Source organism: Pan paniscus, chromosome 11 (assembly GCF_029289425.2).
Source record: "Pan paniscus chromosome 11, NHGRI_mPanPan1-v2.0_pri, whole genome shotgun sequence".
Taxonomy (NCBI): domain Eukaryota; kingdom Metazoa; phylum Chordata; class Mammalia; order Primates; family Hominidae; genus Pan; species Pan paniscus.
The window spans coordinates 75,546,653-75,567,367 of NC_073260.2; the positions used below are offsets into that span (position 1 = coordinate 75,546,653).

The 20,715-nt window shown below is 41.7% G+C and overlaps 3 protein-coding genes across 8 annotated transcripts in view; 2 read left to right on the forward strand and 1 right to left on the reverse strand.

Moving 5' to 3' along the window:
- Positions 1–3,736: 3,736 nt before the first annotated feature.
- RFK (riboflavin kinase) lies at positions 3,737–12,746 on the reverse strand. The gene is made up of 4 exons (XM_003811464.4): positions 12,284–12,746; positions 10,612–10,763; positions 6,763–6,865; positions 3,737–5,738 (listed from the first exon to the last, which is right to left on the reverse strand). Exons 1-4 carry the CDS (start codon positions 12,384–12,386, stop codon positions 5,608–5,610), a joined length of 489 nt encoding a protein of 162 aa, XP_003811512.1. The 5' UTR covers positions 12,387–12,746; the 3' UTR covers positions 3,737–5,607.
- A 27-nt stretch (positions 12,747–12,773) lies between these two features.
- GCNT1 (glucosaminyl (N-acetyl) transferase 1) overlaps positions 12,774–20,715 on the forward strand; it is a 114,089-nt gene continuing 106,147 nt past the window's right edge. For 3 of the 6 annotated variants that reach the window (XM_055091911.1, XM_055091910.1, XM_063594368.1), the window contains exon 1: positions 13,638–13,768. The gene's annotated coding sequence lies outside the window, so the exon portion shown is untranslated. Of the gene's footprint in view, positions 13,182–13,637; positions 13,769–20,715 lie in introns of those variants that run through there. The other 3 variants (XM_055091907.1, XM_055091908.2, XM_063594367.1) reach the window with 2 other exon arrangements.
- On the forward strand, positions 14,276–20,227 carry LOC117981705 (small ribosomal subunit protein uS2-like). Its single transcript, XM_055091914.3, has 2 exons — positions 14,276–14,360; positions 16,308–20,227. Exon 2 carries the CDS (start codon positions 16,919–16,921, stop codon positions 17,444–17,446), a length of 528 nt encoding a protein of 175 aa, XP_054947889.1. The 5' UTR covers positions 14,276–14,360; positions 16,308–16,918; the 3' UTR covers positions 17,447–20,227.

Below are 20,715 nucleotides of genomic sequence, written 5' to 3' on the forward strand. Positions count from 1 at the left end.
TCCACATTAATAGTTGGGCTCATTAAATTTAGAAGTACTTTACCTAAAAAGATGTCTAAAAACCTAATGAAAACATACTGGGCATGAAATTTGCAAATACAATATCCTGTTTAAAAATAAGTTGGCCGAGCACGGTGGTTTACGCCTGTAATCCCAACACTTTTGGAGGCCGAGGCAGGTGGATCCCCTGAGGTCGGGAGTTTGAGACCAGCCTGGCTAACATGGTGAAACCCCGTCTCTACTAAAAATACAAAAATTAGACAGGTGTGGTGGCAGGTGCCTGTAATCCCATCTATTCAGGAAGCTGAGGCAGAAGAATTGCTTGAACCCAGGAGGCAGAGGTTGCAGTGAGCCGAGATTGCACCATTGCATTCCAGCCTGGGCAACACAGCGAGACTCCGTCTTAAAAAAAAAAAAGTTCACCCTGGTTGCTAAGAGAGTAGATTTTAAGTGTTCTGCCCACAAATAAATGAGGTTTAAAAAGCATTCGATCTTTTGCTACTAAGTAAAAGAATATACAATATGGAAGATGTAAAGAAAAAAGTTCATCCCATGTTTCCCAACTTTCTGAACACTCTCGAAATACATAATTAACTTTTTTTTTTTGAGACTCTGTCACCTAGGCTGGAGTGCAGTAGCACGATCTTGACTCACTGCAACCTCCACCTCCCAGATTCAAGTGATTCTCATGCCTCAGCCTCTAAAGTAACTGGGATTACAGGCATGCACCACCATGCCTGGCTAATTTTCATATTTTTAGTAGAGGCAGTGGTTTCGCCATGCTGGCCAAGCTGGTCTTGAACTCCTGGCCTCAAGTGATCCACTGCCTCAGCCTCCCAAAGTACTAGGATTACAGATGTGTGAGCCACTGTGTCTGGCTAATTTTTGTATTTTTAGTAGAGACAGAGTTTCACCATGTTGGCCAGGCTGGTCTTGAATTCTTGACCTCATGTGATCCACCCACCTCAGCCTCCCAAAGTGCTAGGATTACAGATGTAAGCCACGGCGCCCGGCCTACATAGAACATTGTTATTTGTCTGTACACAAGGATAAAGCTTGATGAGTTTTCAAAGTGAGCACACTAGGCAACCATTGCCCCAGTCTAGAAATAGGAGAGTAAAACAAGTTCCCAACACCCTTATGATCCTCCTGTCAACCCCATCCTAAAGAATCAACCTGACCTTTATTGCTGTAGATCAGTGGTCCCCAACCTTTTTGGCACCAAGGACCAGTTTCCTGGAAGACAATTTTTTCATGGACGGGTCGTGGGGATGGTTTCCAGATGACATTCTTCCACTTCATTGGATTATTATAAGGAGTGAGCAACCTAGATCCCTCGCATGCATAGTTCACAACAGGCTTCGCGCTCCTGGGAATCTAATGCCCCCGCTGATGTGACAGGAGGCGGAGCTCAGGTGGTGTATTAATCCATTCTCACACTGCTATAAAGAACTGCCTGAGACTGGGAAATTTATAAAGGAAAGAGGTTTAATTGACTCAGTTCCACATGGCTGGTGGCTTCCCCCATGATTCCCCTGTTCTCTTCCTTGACACGTGGGGATTATGGGGATTATAATTCAAGATGAGATTTGGGTGGGGACACAAAGCCTAACCAGATCAGGTGGTAATGCTCACTCGCCAGCGGCTTACCTCCTGCTATATGGCCCACTTCCTAATGTACTAATCCGTGGCCATGGTACCAATCCATGGTCTGGGGTTGGGGACCCCAGCTGTAGATGATTTTTGCCTGTTCTTGAAATTTATACACATACGTGTTTTTGTGAGGCGTCTGGTTTCTTTTACTGTTCTTTTTCTAGCTTTTTGAGATGAAAGCTTAGATCATGACTCATCTTCAATCTTCTTTGTCTAATAGTATTTAAAACTATAAATCTTTTAAGTGTTAGCTGCATTCTGCAAATGTTTGTCACATATTATCATTCATTACAAAATAGCTTTACATTGTGACATTTTTGTATTTTTATGCCTAATTTCTTTCTCCATTGCATTGTGTTCAGAATGTTCTTTATAGCAGTCCTTAGACATTTGCTGATACTTTTACATATCGCAGACAATAGCTGCAATTGAAATCATCACTTGATTAGCTGATAATAGTCATTCTCCAAGATTTAGCAAATTTCTGTGCAGGCTAAACAGATATAATAGCAGCCTCTATCCTCAAACTTTCAGCTTTTTTTTTTTTTGAGACAGGGTCTCCCTTTGTTGTCCAAACTGGAGTGCAGTGGCTATTCACGGGCATGATTAGAGCATACTGCAGTCTTGAACTCCGGAGCTCAAGCTATTCTCCCACCTCAGTTTACCGAATAGCTGGAACCACAGGCCCACCACACCACACCACACCCAGCTAATCTTTCCGGATTTTTGATGATGACCTCTCCAATTTTCCTGGAGATGTAGCATTGTTGTGGTTTACTATCCTGGCTTCTACTTGGCCCTTGTAATGGTCAGGGAAGCTAAGTGGAAATTCTGTCAATAGTCAAGTATGTCTATCTCAAATATACACGTGGGAACAAAAAATAAGCACAGGGTAGGTCCAGGGACTTACTGAGCTGCCTGAAAAATGACAAGCTGGGGTTCAAATTCCATTTATGACCTGACCTAAAAGGAAGCCAATTGTCAAAGAAATGTAGAGTCACAGCGACATCAGAGTATCAATGATGAATTTGGAGCTGACAGCACAGTCACAGACTTAAGTCTCATAGTTCACCAATTCTCTTGTTGTTTAATATGTATTTAACCCATCCATTGACTTTTTAATTTCAATTTTTCTTTATAACTATATATTTCGGACAATTCTCAATTATCTGCCCAATTTTTACTTTACTTTAAATGTTAATAGAGACAGGATCTTACTATGTTGCCCAGGCTGGAGTGCAGTGGCTAGTTACAAGTACCCATAACAGCACACTACAGCCTTGAATTTCTGGCCTCAAGTAATCCTCCTGCTTCAGCCTCCCAAATAGCTAGGATTATAGGCACATGCCACAGCACCCAGCTGCCCAATTTTTATACAACACCTTGCCATTTTACCATTTTTGTTACTTTTACTTCATTACACATATTAAACAGTCATTTCAAATTCTATATCTGATAACCCTGGATCTGCCATCTCTGTAGAGTTTATTTTACAATTTGTTTCTGGCATCTTTTTTGGCAGAATAGGTTTGTTTCTTGGCTCCATCTCTGAAGACCAGACTTCCACTTCCATCTCCCAATCAGAATCATGTATCATGATAAGCTCTAACTGCAGGCTTGTAAGCCTCCATAGTTGAGGAAGATGAGAGTTCTGGGGATGACTGTTCAAAGAGTACCAGCATGCAACAGAGAAAGGCAAACGAGTTCTAAGTTGCTGCTTATGGGGTTGGTGGCAAAAGACAAGAAGGTTACAGAACTCTGTTTTGGGGCAGGAGTTATGCAAGGGAACCCAGACCTATCTATACTCTTCTGGCTCTTCTATCTCCAAAATGTAACAGGAACCCTTACTCTCAGGAAGTGGACTTTAGTAGTGATGCCCTGTGATTGCTCTCCAAATAAACCTCAGTCACTGTGTTGCAGGCATAAAACACAGGGGATCCTGAAGGCAAGGCCCTTTGTTGTAGAACTACAGCTGCCACCTATATCTTGCTCTTCAGGCAACTTCACACACTTAGAGTAGCAATCAGCCAACAAATTCAAAATACATAAAGTAAGATTCAAGCTGACACAGGGGAAGAAAAAATATCACTTAGTCAAAATTTATTTCAAGGCCTGAAAACATTCAGACTAATCAAAATGGTACTACTGTAACTTCTTATAATACATAATATAAAAGTTTTTGAAAAATATAGACACAATTAACCCCTAAACAACACACTATCTGATTCTCAAAAGCAATGGCTATTTAACAAGATGTAAAAGGACAGTAACATATCAAAGAACTTTCACACACCTAAAGATAGCATTTAGCAGCAAGCTAGTCAGACAAAACAAACACAAATATTTTCACATTTCCTATGTTTGTTTTTAACTTTACTTCATAAAGCCACTGATAATTGAGGCTTCTTTCAAGTATAAGATTTCTAAAATTAAAAACTGTTTTTGACATATTTTTATAAAGAAATAAAAAGCAAAACACAATCCAACTATTTATATGAGTCCCTCTTCTCCAACAGCTTTAGATGTTTTTCTGAGTACTTTTTACACAAAATATTTTTATTAAAATCAGTTCTAATTCATTTATGCAGATTAGGGGAAAATGATTCATAATAAATTAACTTTAAAATTACCTTCTATCTGCTTCTACCTCTATTCCCCCATCACCACCAAATCTGTTGCTACAGTGAACTGTAGCAATGTACTGTTTGAGGGGGCCCAAAGCATCTGTAATCTTAATTTCCCACATATTAGTTAGTAGGAGGAAAAATCCACAGTATGAAGGCTATTTAACTAAAACTTTATGCTTTTCCCTCAAGCTGTAAGTACTCTTTAGCATTAAATTACATCGTGCATATACAACTACACCCATTTAGATTTGCCTTGGAATATAATTTCAAGGCCTTAAATATTAAAAATAATTTTATAACTATTTCATAGTTTAATTGGCTCTTAAATAGTTTTGCTAGGGAGGAAACATTTTGTGTTCTTTAAGAAATTGATATGTGTAAATGTGTTCACTTAAATCTTGAGAAAACCTAAGGATGAAGTCTGTTGTTTTGTTTTTCCTAAAAAAGGAAAAAAGAACCAAAGAAAAATGTTGAAGAACAAGAATATTTACCATTAAAAAGAAGAAACATTATCCAACAAAAAGGAGACATATAGATTTGAAAACACTTATTTTACTGTCTTCAACAACAACAACAAACAGATAGGCAGGGGAAGTCCAGAGGACTCAGAATTGAAGCAGCTCTATACAATAATGAAGGTGGTACAATGATGTGACTGCAAAGAAAATGACTAAAACAAAACTTTACAAACATCTTCATGTTTGTAATGTATTAATGCACAAAATATCAAAAATAGAAAGTCTGAGTTTCTTCCCCGCAGGTTTATGATAAACTATCAACCTTCTATTTAATGCATTTCCTTTTTTTTTTATTTACAGAGATGGAGTCTCGCTATGTTGCCCAGACTGGTCTTGAACTCATGAGCTCAAGCAATCCTCCCACCTCGGCCTCCCAAAGTGCTGGGATTACCGGTGTGAGCCACTGCACTTGGCCTTAATGCATTTACTTTTATAAGCCTTCTCTGTTTAGAAGTACACACTATACAAGTACATACATGCTGGCATTTTACCATGAAAATTTTAGTTTTCATCTCAAACTAGTGACTTGCCTTTTTACCCATACTTATACACATGTAATACCTTTCTAGTGGTACATTTTAATCAATATATATATTTTAAATCTTATTTTTAACTCAATCTTTTTAGTGCTATGATATGATGGGCTTAATTTAATAGTTGAAGCATATGATAACAACATTGTACTGTTTAAACTAATTCACAACTGTAGTAAAGTGTTTCATTTTCAGTATATAACCAAGATGATGCTGAACAGTAATAAACACAGAAACACTAGAAAACAGTGAATGAATAAATAATACAATTTTTCATCAGTGGCCATTCATTATTTTGCTTTTAGAAACCTGGAAGAAATTGTCTTCTTTGATTTTCAAATGTTCTGGTAACTCTAGTCGTTTCTTAGCTTCTTCAATATCACCTTGAATTGCTGAAATAAGTGACTCTGCAGAGAGAATATACCAGGTAAAAATGATGAAAAACCATTAACATACTTTTTACTACTACTCTGTTTAGCCAATCCTAAAAACTCACAGGCTGGCAGTATCTCTGCACAGGGTAGATACCCAATAAATGTTTGTTCCATCACTCCTTCCAGGCCTAAGTCAATGGTACACAAAAGATATGTCCCTAGGCCAGGGGCAGTGGCTCATGCCTGTAATCCCAGCACTTTGGGAAGCTGAGGCGGGCAGATCACCTGAAGTCTGGAGTTCGAGACCAGCCTGGCCAGCATGGTGAAACCTGACTCTACTAAAACTACAAAAATTAGCGGGGTGTGATGGCGGGTGCCTGTAATCCCAGCTACTCAGGAGGCTGAGGCAGGAGAATCGCTTGAACCTGGGAGGTGGAGGTTGCAGTGAGAGGGGGCGTCACTGCACTCCAGCCTGGGTAACAAAGAGCAAAACTCTGTCTCAAACAAACAAACAAACAAAGGTATGTCCCTAATCTTATATTTTAAGAGAAAGGCATAGGCATAAATGTACACTGCAAATATCAAATGGAGGAAAAAAGCATTCACTATTATTTTTGGTTGGTATTTACACTTGTAAAAGAAACTTTATAACAGAGTTAAAACTATCACACTACACTAATACATACCTGGTAACATGTTTCAAATGTTCTCTGATTTACTATATCTCAAACTTCACACATTTTGAAAGATTTCATTAACTTCATACTGCTGGAGAGAAGCAGCCAGCCTGCTAGGTTCAAAGCTAGACTCCATTATTTACTATGTGACTTTGAGAATGTTACTTAATCTCTCTGTGCCATTTCCTCATCTGAGAAATAGGCAAAATAATCCCTCACAGGTGAAAGAAGATAAATTCACATAAAGCACTTAAAACGGTGCCTGGCATATATTAAATGCTCAAATATTATCTGTCCTGCCATCATTATTACTGGTAGTAGTGGTAGAGTTACCTGTGGTAGCAGTAGTAATATTTAAGAAGATCAAAATAAGAACTTACCTAAAGAATCAAAGTTCTTTTCTGGTCTCAGGTAGCCAACAATGGCCACATTGAGGATTTCCCCATAGAAGTCCTCTTTGAAGGTATGCATGATATGTGTTTCCTATAGTCAAGAAATGTTACAAAGAGTGCTATCAGACTACAGTGTACTGAAATCTGAAATATATCTTCATGTTTATGGTGAGTTAATTTAAATGAAACAATCAACACTCCTTAAACTTTTAAAGATTCAGGTTAAAATCTAAGTGCAGTTTTTCCTAAATTTTCCCAGCACTCCTGTTTGGATCTTGTAAACATAACTGAGTGAGGTGGCAGTGTCTGGCATGATTTGCTGTTACTTAAAAACGAACAAACAAACAATAACAAAAAAACTGACACGTATCCAAGGAAGTAAGTATCTTATCAAGGTGAGAAAACAGGACACCAAAGAGGGAATGAGCAAAGTATTAAAAGATGTTACTACTAAACAACTAGTTGTTAAGGTCAGTCAGCATTTGCACACCTCTGACACACAACATGTATGGAAACTTCAGAGTTTGGCAGAGCTGAGGACTGAAGGGGCAGGAGAGCCATGCAGCTTCCTGATCAGGGAGTAAAGTGGCAAAAGGGTACACAGCACGTTAAAGCAAAATGCCGCATGACGTAGAAAGTGCCTCAGAATCTAGTTCAGCTAAATCATCTGGGCAGTACCGTGGTTAAGAGCACTGACTTAGAGTCAAAAGTCTGGGTTCCCACACTTGGTTAACTGTATAACTAGCTTCCGCGGGGCTCAGTTTTCTCGTCTGTAATGGGTGGGGGGCGGCTTGAGTTAGAAGATACATAAAGTGCCCCATGACTTTGGGGCTATGAACCAATATATTCTTTCTTTTCAGTAAACATTTGAGTAATAAAAAAGAAACTAAGATATGTAAGACTGGTTGGGTGCAGTAGTTCATGCCTGTAATCCCAGCACTTTGGGAGGCGGAGCCAGGAGGATCACTTGAGGTCAAGAGTTCAAGACCAGCTTGGCCAACATGGTGGAACCCGGTACTCTACTAAAAACACAAAAATTAGCTGGGCATGGTGGCGCATGCCTATAGTCCCAGCTACTCAGGAGGCTGAGGCAGGAGAATTGCTCAAACCCAGGAGGTGGAGGTTGCAGTGAGCCAAGATCACACCACTGCACTCCAGCACTCTAGCCTTGGTGACAGAGCGAAGACTCCATCTCAAAAAAAAATTTAAAAATAATTTTAAAAAATATGTAAGACCCTGACACTGACAATTACAAGACATTATTGAGAGAAATGGCAAACTTCCCAAAGTAATCTACGAATTCAATGCTGCCCCAATCAAAATCCTAGCAGGTTTTTTAAAATAGGAGAAACTGACAAGTGATTCTAAAATTTACATGGAAAAACCAAAATTATTCATGAAAATCTTGAGAACAAAACTAGAGGGCTTATACAACTAGGTATCAAGACCTATGATAAGACAAGCAAACCAAGTATGTATGTGAATTTTTGGACTCACACACATATAAGGTCACTTGATTTATGTCCCAGGTGACACTACAGCACTGTTGTGAAAGCATGGTATTTTCAATGAATAGTCTGGGTCAATTCTACATCCATATGGAAAAAAATATTAATTTAAATCCTATCAGATACCGTACTAAAAAAGTCAATTTGAAGATATGTCAGTCAATTAAACTTTTAGAAAAAAACCACAGACAAGTATCTTCATGACTTTGGAGTAGTCAAAGATTTCTGAAACAGATTATATAAAGCACTAACTATAAAAAAAATATTGAACTGGATTGTATTAAAATTAAGAACCTCTGGGCTGGGTGCCATGCCCATGCCTGTAATCCTGGCACTTTGGGAGGCTGAGGCAGGAGGACTGCTTGAGCCCAAAAGTTTGAGACCAGTCTGGGTAACATGCTGAAATCTCATCTCTATAAAAAAATTTAAAAATAGCCAAGCATGGTGGCACATGCCTGTGGTCCTAGCTACTCGGGAGGCTGTGATGGGAGGATCACTTCAGCCCAGAAAGTTGAGGCTGCAGTGAGCTGAGATTGCACCACTGCACTGCAGCCTGGGTGACAGAGCAAGACCCTATCTGAAAATACAAAACAAAACAAAACTCTGTTCTTCAACACACCATTGAGGAAAAAAAAAAAAACCACACACACACACACAATGAAAGAAATTTGTAATACAACAATACACAGTTCCAACAAAGGAAGTGGATCTAGATGTGTTACTAAGAACTTATTTAAGGTCAGTAAGATAACGCTTTTTTTTTTTTTTAAAGGGCAAAGGTCTGGCACAGGCACTTCACAGATGTGTGTTACTGGCAAAGGCAAGCAAAAGTTCAATTTTCCACTGGTAAGATATGCCTATGTTTCAAATTCAATTTTTCCTAACACTCAAAAGGCATTCCTTAACTGGCTGTATAGTAACATTTTTGTTATCTAAGTAGCTAAAGACAAATTAGTTATGGGCTATTGTCCCCTCCCCTTCTTTTCCTTCCTCATTCAACAGAATGGTATTTTGTGATCTTTCGATTGTTTTGTCTCCAAAAAATAATTTTCAAATCATTAATACTGAAAAATAACTGAAATACTGAGCAAAATGTTAAGTACTTCTGCGTCATTACTATTGCTTACGCCAGCATTTAGCTCTGTAGTTTTCCAGCAGTGACACACTTCACTTCTATTAACTCCACACAGAACAAAATTTAGCTTAACTGTAATTTGTTTTTGCCACACATTTGAGCTGACAAAAGATTCAGCCAAATCTAACAGATAAAACACTGAAGTTGTGGGGTCCTGTAAAGAGTAGGGCAGAAAAGTATACCCTCAGGTGGTTTAAAAAGGAAAGAGAAAAGCACCAATGTGGGACTGTATCAATAAGCACCATCCTCCATCCACCATCCATGTAGTAAACTGTTTTATCTTAAGAGGGTGACCAAGCAATTGATGCATGAAGTAAATGGTGAATGAAGTGCATTAATTGTGGCAAGCTCAATTTTATGAAACAGGCTTTTAAATCATTTTTATCTTTGGTCAAGTGAGTCTTTCACAGACAGCAATTATCAAAGTCAGTATTATAATTTTGGTTTGTAACTCCACTCTTTATTTTCTACATAATTTAAAAAATAAATGCATAAAAAAACCAATTATTAATCTTTGTTATTGGGTACCACAATGTATAAGGATGTAATCTGAGCCAGATGCAGACAGTGGCATGCACCTATAGTCCCAGCTCTCTGGAGGCTGGAGGAGGATTACTTGAGCCCATGAGTTTGAAGCTACAGTGTGCTACAACCTGGCTTGTGAACAGCTACTGCACTTCAGTCTGGGCAACATAGTGAGACCCCATCTTTAAAAAAAAAAAAAAGATGCAATTTCTGAGTTCTGTATGCTATTGAAATTAAGTTGGTATAAACTCAAATTAAACTTTTAGAATTTCAGGATGTTAAATATAAACCCCATGGTAACCACAAAGACAGTATCTATAGAAATACACAGAAAGCAATGAGAAAGGAATTAAAATGTCACTACAAAACAAAACAAAACAAAACAAAAAGCACACTACCACAAAAGGCAGTAATAGAGGAAATGAGGGACATAAAAGTTATAAGGCATATAAAAAACAAATAGCAAAACAGTAGATGTCCCTCCTTATCAGAAATTACTTTAAATGTAAATGAATTAAACCCTCCAATTAAAAGACAGATTGCCCAAAATTCCAGTATTTGAACTACGTTGTGATTACCACTGATAAGCTATTTCTGTAACGAATACTGTAATATATTATTCTAAGTCATCATACCATTTTCAGTTACAGAGCAAAATATAATGCTTACCATAGACTTCTTCGTATTCTTGTAATATGGGTTCCATCCTATGCTCACCACCATCTTATGGACATCTCCACTTCCAACACTGGCCCAACCATAGTAAATACCAGTGGATATATCAGCTGGAAGATTATCTACCACTTGCTCAGGAAAATTAGCTAAACAACGGAAGAAAATATTTTGAGTCTTACAAATTTCGTATTAAATGCCTGTAGCCGAGTGCAGTGGCTCATGTCTGTAATTCTAGGACTTTGAGAGGCCAAGGCAGGAGGCTCATGTTGAGCTCTGGGGTTTGAGACCGGCCCGGGTAACATAGTGAGATCTTACCTCTATTAAAAAATTAGCTGGGGATGGTGGCCTGCACCTATAGTCTAAGCTACCAGAGAGGCTGAGGCAGGAGGGTCAGTTGAGCCCAGCAGATGGAGGCTGCAGTAAGCTATGATCGCACTACCACTGCACTCCAGCCTGAGTGGCAGAGCCAGACTCTGTCTCAAAATAATAATAAGAAACAAACATTTGTAAAAATCACATGCAAGGCTAATGTAAATCATTACATTCACAAGACTCCTACAACTTTGCCTATAAGTATCAATCCCATCCTTCCATTTTCCGGCTCAGATTTCCCTCTCCTATTCATGTGAATAGGTTATGAATAAAGTACCAGGTAAGTATATAAAGCTCTCCAAAAAAATCCATACTCTTTGAGTAGGAGGCAAAAAACAAGTATCAGAGTAGATGGATTTTTTCAGATCTGTTCTTTCCTAACCAGGTACTGAATCACCTGAAAAGTTTCTTTTTTTTTTTTTTTGAGACGGTGTCTCACTCTGTCGCCCAGGCTGGAGGGCAGTGGCACGATCTCGCCTCACTGCAGCCTCCGTCTCCTGGGTTCAAGCGATTCTCCTGCCTCAGGCTCCCGAGTAGCTGGGATGACAGGCACGCGCCACCATGCCCGGCTAATTTTTGTATTTTTAGCAGAGACGGGGTTTTACCATGTTGGCCAGCCAGGCTGATCTCGAACTCCTGAGCTCAGATGACCCGCCCGCCTCGGCCTCCCAAAGTGCTGGGATTACAGGCGTGAGCCACCACGCCCGGCCAAAGCTTCTTATTTTTGAAATACACAAGCTCAAGGCTGACTTAACAAGTCAAGACGCAGCCCTGGCATGTATTTCTAAGGATGAATTACAGTCAGGTCTCGATTATTGAAATTAATGTAGACAGACCAAGAAGGTTAGCTGACTCTCATTCAACTACCTATGTTATCATTTGGACATTACATAATTACAAATTAAAAACAAAACCACCTTAGACCCGGCTTGCGAGTTCAGCCGTTCTGGCCCACGTTACGTCTCTAACGGGCAAGACAAGCGCAATGCTTGACCAACTGTACCTTGGCTGGCCAAGGAGGCGTGAACGGGGGAATCCTGCGATTCATCTCGGGCTTCCGGCCCTCACCACCCCTCAACCCCGTCCCCGCGGAGCTCGGAGCCAGAAGCAGGGACCAGCTCCCTCAACCGAGCCAACGGTCCTCCGCCACAGACAAGGGGATGCGGGAGGAGGAAGGGTGTGCTCTCTGCCCGCGGTCCGGAGGCCCCACGACCCGGTCCCAAGTCCCCGGCTGCCGTCTCTCCCCGCTCCCCACGTGACCCGGCCCGGGAGACTCTGGCCGCCCTGCTCTCACCTGTGGGGATGCCCAGCTGCTTGGAGCCGCGGCCGAAGCCCCGCACCACTTGGCCCCGGCAGAAGTAAGGCAGGTGCCTCATAATGCAGTCCGCTCGGGGCATGGGCTGCGGCCCGGTCTGCGCGTCCTGCGGAGCCGCCGTCGACGCGGCGCCCAGACCCCGGACCAGCCGGGAGATAGGAGCGTGAGCTCTGCCTGCCGCGGGGGCGCACCAGTGGCCGGACGACGCCGACCACAGGCCACTGCGAATCCCTGACGCCGCCGACCCAACAAATGCCGCCCGGCGCCTGAGGAGCTGCGTCTCCGCTGGAGGGCAGCGGAGACAGCCGAAGTAAGTGCCGGGTGTGAGCGGGGTGGGGGGAGGGGGCGGCCCGAAGCGCAGAGCCGGCCTCCGCGCCGCCGGCGTGCGCTCCCTTCCTCAGCCGAACGCCTCGAGCCCGCTCGGCTTCCGTAGCCCCGCCCCATCATAGCCCCGCCCCGCCGCTGCCTCGCCCGGCTCCCGCCGCAAGCTCCGGCTGCAGGCTCCCGCCCCAGGCGCCTAATGTCTGGATCCCGGGCTTCGTTTCAGCCCCTGGCGATGGGAACTAATGTGGAAACCCCGTTTTCAGCCTGAGAGCCGCGAAAGCACAATTCTCGAACAATTCTGGGTTTTTTTTCTCCTTCCTCCTGTTCATAACAATCCGGAAGCCAAAGTGAGACGCTCTTTAGCTCCTTGGCAACCGCTTGATTGAACGTCAGGCATCGCTCGTTCCGTTCGCTCTTTAAGTATTTATTAAAGCTCCAAAATTCAGCTCAAAGATCGCCTCTTCACAGAGGCTTTTCCTGGCCGCCCTACCGGAAGCGGTCGTCCTCCTCCCGGACCACTGACCACGTTCTGGAGTTATTAATATATTCGAATGTAAGCTCCAAGAGAGAAGTCCCTGTCTGTGACGCTGTTAACCCCAGAGACTAGTGGAAGGTTACCGACATGGGCGGTGGCTGTCCCCTCCAGGCTGTCTTCTTGACAATTTCACAAGCCCGATAACAGGCCGTCCCTCTACTGCAATGCAGATAGAGGCCTTCGTACCCTCGGAACTGTAAATACGCACGCTCCTAGGGAAGTAGCTCTGGGCTCACTCACAGGATATGCAGGGTGCAAGGTTATAAGAAGGTGCATCCTCTTAACGTCTCGAAGACAAAGACGTTTTTTATTTATTTTTTTAAATTTTTAATCAATGGAATCCAGAGAAGTTTAATTTTTTTCTTTTTTGCTCTATACATTTGTATAAAATTCTGTGCAGACCGTGTAGTCTCTTTCTACCTTACATGTATGCATCTCTGATAAGATTTACCTGATATTAAATTTATGTTCTAGGCCAGGCTTGGTGGCTCACGCCTGTATTCCCAGTAGTTTGAGAGGCCGACGCGGGAGGATTGATTGAGCCCAGGAGGTCGAGGCTGCACTGAGCTATGATAACGCCACTGCACTCCAGACTGGGCGACACAGTGAGACACCCTCACCCCTTAAAAGAGCTAGAGAAGAAGAAGGAAGGGAGGGAAGGGAAAGGAAAGGGGAAGAGAAAGGAAAGGGGAAGGGAAAGTGAAAGGGAAGAAAAGGGAAGGGAAGGGAGAGAAGGACCCAAAGAAGCAATTATGGTCAGTTACTTATCTATACGGAATTAAACAAAGAATAATGAGAATAACGATAATAGTAATACCGATAGTAAGAGTAGTAATATCAAGTTGTGAAAAGCAATTAAGTTATCTGGAGAGGCTTAAGAGTTATTTTAGCAAGGTGTGTACAGGATTCTCTCACTCTTGACTCCCGTCCTTAATAAGAGTGCTGCATTCCTTCTAATATAGGGAGGATGTCTCTCATATGGTAATTTCATCTGCTTCTAAGAAACAGAAAAGAGGTCAGAATGATTTTTTTGTATCTATTGTTTTTCAAGTGCTTTTAATTCAAAATAGTCAATATGCAAGAATGGTATATTTTTAACTTCATCAGCAGTGATACACCTAATAAGAAAAGCCTGGAGGTGAGAACTTGATAAATCATCCCTGGGTCTTACTCCACTAAGCCCTAGGTTGCAAGAAGGTATGAGAATTAAATGAGATAAAATAATTAAATGAATCATAGGAGGTAAATGAGGAGGGGTGGTTTTAAGAATAGAGAAAATGCTAAGTATTTTTCACACTGTCTCATGTAATCCTCTCATCAGCTTTGTTGGAAAGCATTAACCTAAACGTATAAAAATGGGCGGGGCATGGTGGCTTACGCCTGTAATCCCAGCACTCTGGGAGACCGAGGTGAGCGGATCTCTTGAGCTGAGGAGTTCAAGACCAGCCTGGGCAAAATAGGGAGAATTTCGTCTATCCAAAAATTTTAAAATAAAAATAAGAACGAGAGAAAAAAGAAAAGAAAAGAAACAAGAAAAAAAAAAAAAAAGAAAGGGGAAAGAAAAGAAGAGGAGAAAGTAAGAAAGAAAAATTTAAAAATCAGCCAGGGCCTGGCACAGTGGCTCATGCCTGTAATCCCAGCACTTTGGGAGGCTGAGGCTGGTGGATCACTTGAGCTCAGGAGTTGGAGACCAGCCTGGGCAACATGGTGAAACCCCTTCTCTACAAAAAATACAAAAATTAGCCGGGAGTGGTGGCGCTCACCTGTGGTCCTAGATACCCTGGAGGCCGAGGCGCGAGAGTCGCTTGAACCTGGCGGCAGTTGCAGTGAGCTGGAGATCACGCCACTGCACTCCATACGGGGCAACAGAGCGAGACTCTGTCTCAGCCAGGTGGTGGTGGCTCGTGCCTATAGCCCCAGCTACTTGGGAAACTGAGGAGTGAGGATCGCCTGAGCCCCAGAATTTGAGGCAGCAGTGAGCCGTGATTGAACCACTGCACTCCAGCCTAATGACAAAGCAAGACACGGTCACTAAAAAAATAAATAGGCCGGGCGCAGTGGCTCTTGCCTGTAATCCCAGCACTTTGGGAGACCGAGGCAGGTGGATCACCTGAGGCCAGGAGTTCAATACCAGCCTGGACAACATGGCAAAACTCGGTCTCTACTAAAAATACAAAAATTAGCCAGGCATGGCAGTGAATGCCGGTAATCCCAGCTACTCGGGAGACTGGGGCGGAAGAATCGCTTGAACCCAGGAGGCGGAGGTTGCTATGAGCCGAGATTGCTCCATTGTACTCCAGCCTGAGTGACAGAGCAAGATTCCTTCTCAATAAATAATACATAAATAAATAGATAGATTTAAAAAAAAAAAAGGAGAGTCTTGTAGAGTGTTTAAGATGGAGCAGTCAGGCTCCAATCTTTAAAACTACCATTTACATGTCAAGTCATATGGGTAATTACTGTGTTATCAGCATAGGATATAGAAGAAAGAATTTTTTTTTTATTTTTTTATTTTTTTAACCAGAGTCCCACTCTGTCACTCAGGTTGGAGTGCAGTGGCGCGATCTCGGCTCACTGCAACCTCCACCTCCCGGGCTCAAGTGATTCTCCTGCCGCAGCCTCCCGAGTAGCTGGGACTACAGGTGTATGCCACCACGCCCAGCTAATTTTTGCATTTTTATTAGAGACAGGGTTTCATCATGTTGGCCAGGCTGTTCTGGAACTCCTGGCTTCAAGTGATCCACCTTCCTCGGCCTCCCAAGAAGGAAGAATTCTGATCATTTTCCACCACTGCTCAATAGCGTTCAATGGCTCCTCCCCTCTGACTGAAGAATAAACCCTCCAAGAGTTGTACTTCTAAGAACTCCCATCAAGTACTCAATCTGTTGATCAAAGCAGACCCCTCCACCTTGCTTCAGAGGCCAAAGCATATGCTTCAAATAGTTCAAATAATTATTCTGTAGGCTATAGAATTTATAATTTTTCTTATTCATTTGACTCCAAAAATATGCTACCTAGCATTCTCAGTAAATCTAGAGTTGAGAGTCTATGTGTCTTTGCCAAACTTACTGCTTTTAACCAAGGAAGTATTCTAAAACGTGTTTTTTATTTCCCCCTCTGAACTGCACTTGCACATCCTTTCAGCTGCCTGTAGGGAAAGAGTCCACTTCTCTGGTTTAAGTTGTCTCTGTAGAAAGAAGGATCACAAATAAGACTAAAGAGAAAGTAGAATTGGCAGCTTGTGAAGGAAAAGAAGGCTTATTCTAAGTAAGCAATGAAAAATGAATCTGAAGAATTCTTAAAATTCAGCAATAAGAAAATAAGCAACTCAATTAAAAAATGAGCAAAAGATCTGAATAAGCATATGAAAAGATGTTCAACATCATATATCGTGAGGGAAATACAAATTAAAACAACAATGAGATACTACTATATACCAATTAGAATGGCCAAAATTCAGAACACTGACAACACCAAATGCTGGCAACCATGTAGAGCAACAGGAACTTTCATTCATTGTTGGTGGGAATACAAAATGGTACAGCCCCTTGGAAGATAATATGGCAGTTTCTTATAAAACTAAACGTACTTTTACTATGTTATCCAGAAATTGTGCTCACTTATATTTCATCAAATGAGGTGAAAACTTTTATCCACACAAAAACCTATTTGTTTTTGCTTTCCGCGCTACCTACAGAGGGGCCCATACGGCGTTGTTCTGGATTCCCGTCGTAACTTAAAGGGAAACTTTCACAATGTCCGGAGCCCTTGATGTCCTGCAAATGAAGGAGGAGGATGTCCTTAAGTTCCTTGCAGCAGGAACCCACTTAGGTGGCACCAATCTTGACTTCCAGATGGAACAGTACATCTGTAAAAGGAAAAGTAATGGCATCTATATCATAAATCTGAAGAGGACCTGGGAGAAGCTTCTGCTGGCAGCTAGTGCTATTGTTGCCATTGAAAACCCTGCTGATGTCAGTGTTATATCCTCCAGGAATACTGGCCAGAGGGCTGTGCTGAAGTTTGCTGCTGCCACTGGAGCCACTCCAATTGCTGGCCGCTTCACTCCTGGAACCTTCACTAACCAGATCCAGGCAGCCTTCCGGGAGCCACGGCTTCTTGTGGTTACTGACCCCAGGGCTGACCACCAGCCTCTCACGGAGGCATCTTATGTTAACCTACCTACCATTGCTCTGTGTAACACAGATTCTCCTATATGCTATGTGGACATTGCCATCCCATGCAACAACAAGGGAGCTCACTCAGTGGGTTTGATGTGGTAGATGCTGGCTCGGGAAGTTCTGCGCATGCGTGGCACGATTTCCTATGACCACCCGTGGGAGGTCATGCCTGATCTCTACTTCTACAGAGATCCTGAAGAGATTGAAAAAGAAGAGCAGGCTGCTGCTGAAAAGGCAGTGACCAAGGAGGAATTTCAGGGTGAATGGACTGCTCCAGCTCCTGAGTTCACTGCTACTCAGCCTGAGGTTGCAGACTGGTCTGAAGGTGTACAGGTGCCCTCTGTGCCTATTCAGCAGTTCCCTACTGAAGACTGGAGCGCTCAGCCTGCCACGGAAGACTGGTCTGCAGCTCCCACTGCTCAGGCCACTGAATGGGTAGGAGCAACCACTGACTGGTCTTAAGCTGTTCTTGTATAGGCTCTTAAGCAACATGGAAAAATGGTTGATGGAAAATAAACATCAGTTTCTTAAAAAAAAAAAAAAAAAAAACCTATTTGTTTTTACCCCAATCCATTTTTACCCCTACTCCCACTGAATGCAAATGGAATGGATGAATGGATGTTTTATTTCTATTTTATTTTATTTTTATTTTGTTTCACATGGATGTTTATAGCAGCTTTATTCAGAATTGCCAAAACGTGGAAGCAACTGAGATGTCCTTCAATAGGTGGGATAAACAAGCTGTTGTATATCCATATAATGCCATACTATTCTGTGCTAAAAAGAAATGAGCTATCAAGCCACAAAAAGACCTAGAGGAAACTTAACTGCATATTACTAAGTGAAAGAAGCCAGTCTGAAAAGGCTACATAACACATGATTCCAATTATATTACATTCTGAATAAAACTATGGAGACAGTAAACAGATCAGTGGTTACCAGGGTTTGGGGAAGTTGGAGGTCAGAGGGAGGGATGAATGTGAAGCACAGGGGATTTTTAGGGCAGTGAAACTATTCTGTATGATACTGTCCTCATGAATATATGACATTATACATGTATCAAAACCCATAGAACTATACAGCAACAGCAGCTGCCAACCTAAAACTGCTCTAAAAAGTAGAGTCTATTAGTTTTTGAATAATTAATCTAAAAATTTCTGACTTGGAGTCTGACATCAACGTTCACACCTTCCACACCTAAATAGTTACCAAGTCTCTCCCAATCCATTTTTACCCCTCCTCCCACTGAATGCAAGCCATGACCCCTTACCTGCACAGGTGTAGCCAACTCTATTCTCCCAGCCTTAGATTTGACACTAGTCTCTCTCTACTGCTTTTTCGTGCTGCAATAACCTTTCAAATGCCAATCTGATCAAATCACACTAAAAGTCATGCTGTGCTTCCCTCTGTCTTAGGATCAGTCTAAACTAAACCATTGTTCACAGATTCTCCCTATCACACTCCTCAGCTCCTGCCTCTACATTCTCTACCCAGAAGCCCTAGGGAACTTTACCAATTCCTCTAACTCACTCTTTGGACTTCGTATAAACAGGCTTCCTAGCATGAGACAATGCTACCAGTAGGCCAGAGAGCAAGGGAACCCTGTGAGTCAGATATGCTTGACAATGCCTTCCAGAGAGGTGGGACTTGAGCTGGAGCCTTGGGGCATGTGTAAATCGACTAAACAGAGAAGAGGAAAGAAAAATGTCTAGCTAGGGAGAGTTCCTGTGATCATATTTCCAAGAAAGGGATGTGCAGTAAACAAGCCAGAACTACTAAGCTCTACTGAGAGGTGATAGAGCTTAGTAGTAGGTAAGGGGGACTCTGGCTCTTACATCAGTTTCCTGTCTGTGAGAAAATAATCACCATAGCACCTCATAAAGCATTTGAAAGATTTAAGACTTAATGCATGTGAAGTAACTAAATCAGTGTGTAATGTGTAGTAAGCCTTCTGTATTGGCTGTTATGATGATGATTACCTGTTGGTCTGTTATAGAAAATTCATTATAACCGGACTACAGTCCAAATAAGCTGGCTGAGTGTAAGTGTCTTCAGAATTCTACCTTGGAAAACAGACATGTAAAATTCTACATAAAAGCCCAATATAGAAAATAAATAATGTTTTATTTATTTATGTATTTACATATTTATTTTAGAGATGGGATCTCGCTATGTTGCCCAGGCTAGAGTGCAGTGGCTATTCACAGGCAAGCTCATAGCACACTATAGCCTCGAAATCCTGGAATTAAGCCATCTGCCTGCCTTGGCCTCCTGCATAACTGGAACTACAGGTGTACACCACCATGCCATAAAAACAAGTGTTATTTTATAACCACAAATGTATTTGTGGTTCAAACTCATAAAATTTACTTCATGTAGTACAAATTTACTCAATAAGAACACATTAATGAAGTTTACAGTGTAAAGAAAGAAAACTAATTTTTTTCCTCACCCCTAATGCGTTCTTAGAAGGGACCCCCTGTAACAAAAAACAGATTATCAAAGCAAGAGCAAACACATGTTTATTATCATGTATATTTTATATGTATATGGGAGATGCCCAGGGAATGAATAATTCTCAAAGAGGTGACTCAGACCTCTAGCTTATATAAACTTCAATAAAGAACATTAAGGACCAGCACAGTGACTCACTGCTATAATCCCAGCACTTTGGGAGGCTGAGGCCAGAGGATCCCTTGAGCCCAGGAGGTTGTGGCTGCAGTGAGCCATGATCATGCCACTGCACTCCAGCCTGGGTGACAGAGAAAGACCCTGTCTCAAACAAACAAACAAAAAACACACTACATTTCTAAAGAAAGGACAAGACAGAGGAAAAGAACTTTGAATCTCTGGAGGTGGCAAATTGTGGGAAGGCAAAATAATGGTAGATGAAGTCCACTTAGCAAAGCTTATTAATGTAGATTCCTCTTGTGCCATCTCCAGCCAGATGAGGGCTAAAGTTGTCTTCAGTGGTTAACTTTTGTCCTTCCAGGTAGAGAGGGAAGAAGGGCACCTTTGTCTTTGTAAATCTGTGTCCTGCCACTAGGTAAACAGAGGAGAGGCAGAGAGCTTTCCTGTGTCTGCTTCCTCCCACTTGCTCTTAGCTTAAAAATTTTTTTGTCAAAGAGGCATATTTTTTGGTTAACACATCCGGTTTTCCTTCAACACTCTCAACTACATCCGAATTTGCTTCCTATCACTGTTTATACTGTTGTATCATATTAAATTCAGAAAACATATTTTAAAATAACATTTTGAAAACTAAATTCATAAAAGACATTTTTAAATGAAATGTGCTTTGAATATTTAGAACCTTTTGAAGCACACAAATTGTAAATTACTCATCTGGTCTAACATTGTTATTTTGCACC

Excerpts from the sequence above, each read along its gene's own strand:
- RFK (XM_003811464.4), bottom strand. The coding sequence starts at position 12,386 with ATGCCCCGAGCGGACTGCATTATGAGGCACCTGCCTTACTTCTGCCGG. Across the intron at positions 10,764-12,283 it reads GCAGCTGGGCATCCCCACAG|CTAATTTTCCTGAGCAAGTG; the intron begins GTGAGAGCAGGG and ends TCCGTTGTTTAG. Across the intron at positions 5,739-6,762 it reads AAAGAACTTTGATTCTTTAG|AGTCACTTATTTCAGCAATT; the intron begins GTAAGTTCTTAT and ends TTCTCTCTGCAG.
- LOC117981705 (XM_055091914.3), top strand. The coding sequence starts at position 16,919 with ATGTCCGGAGCCCTTGATGTCCTGCAAATGAAGGAGGAGGATGTCCTT.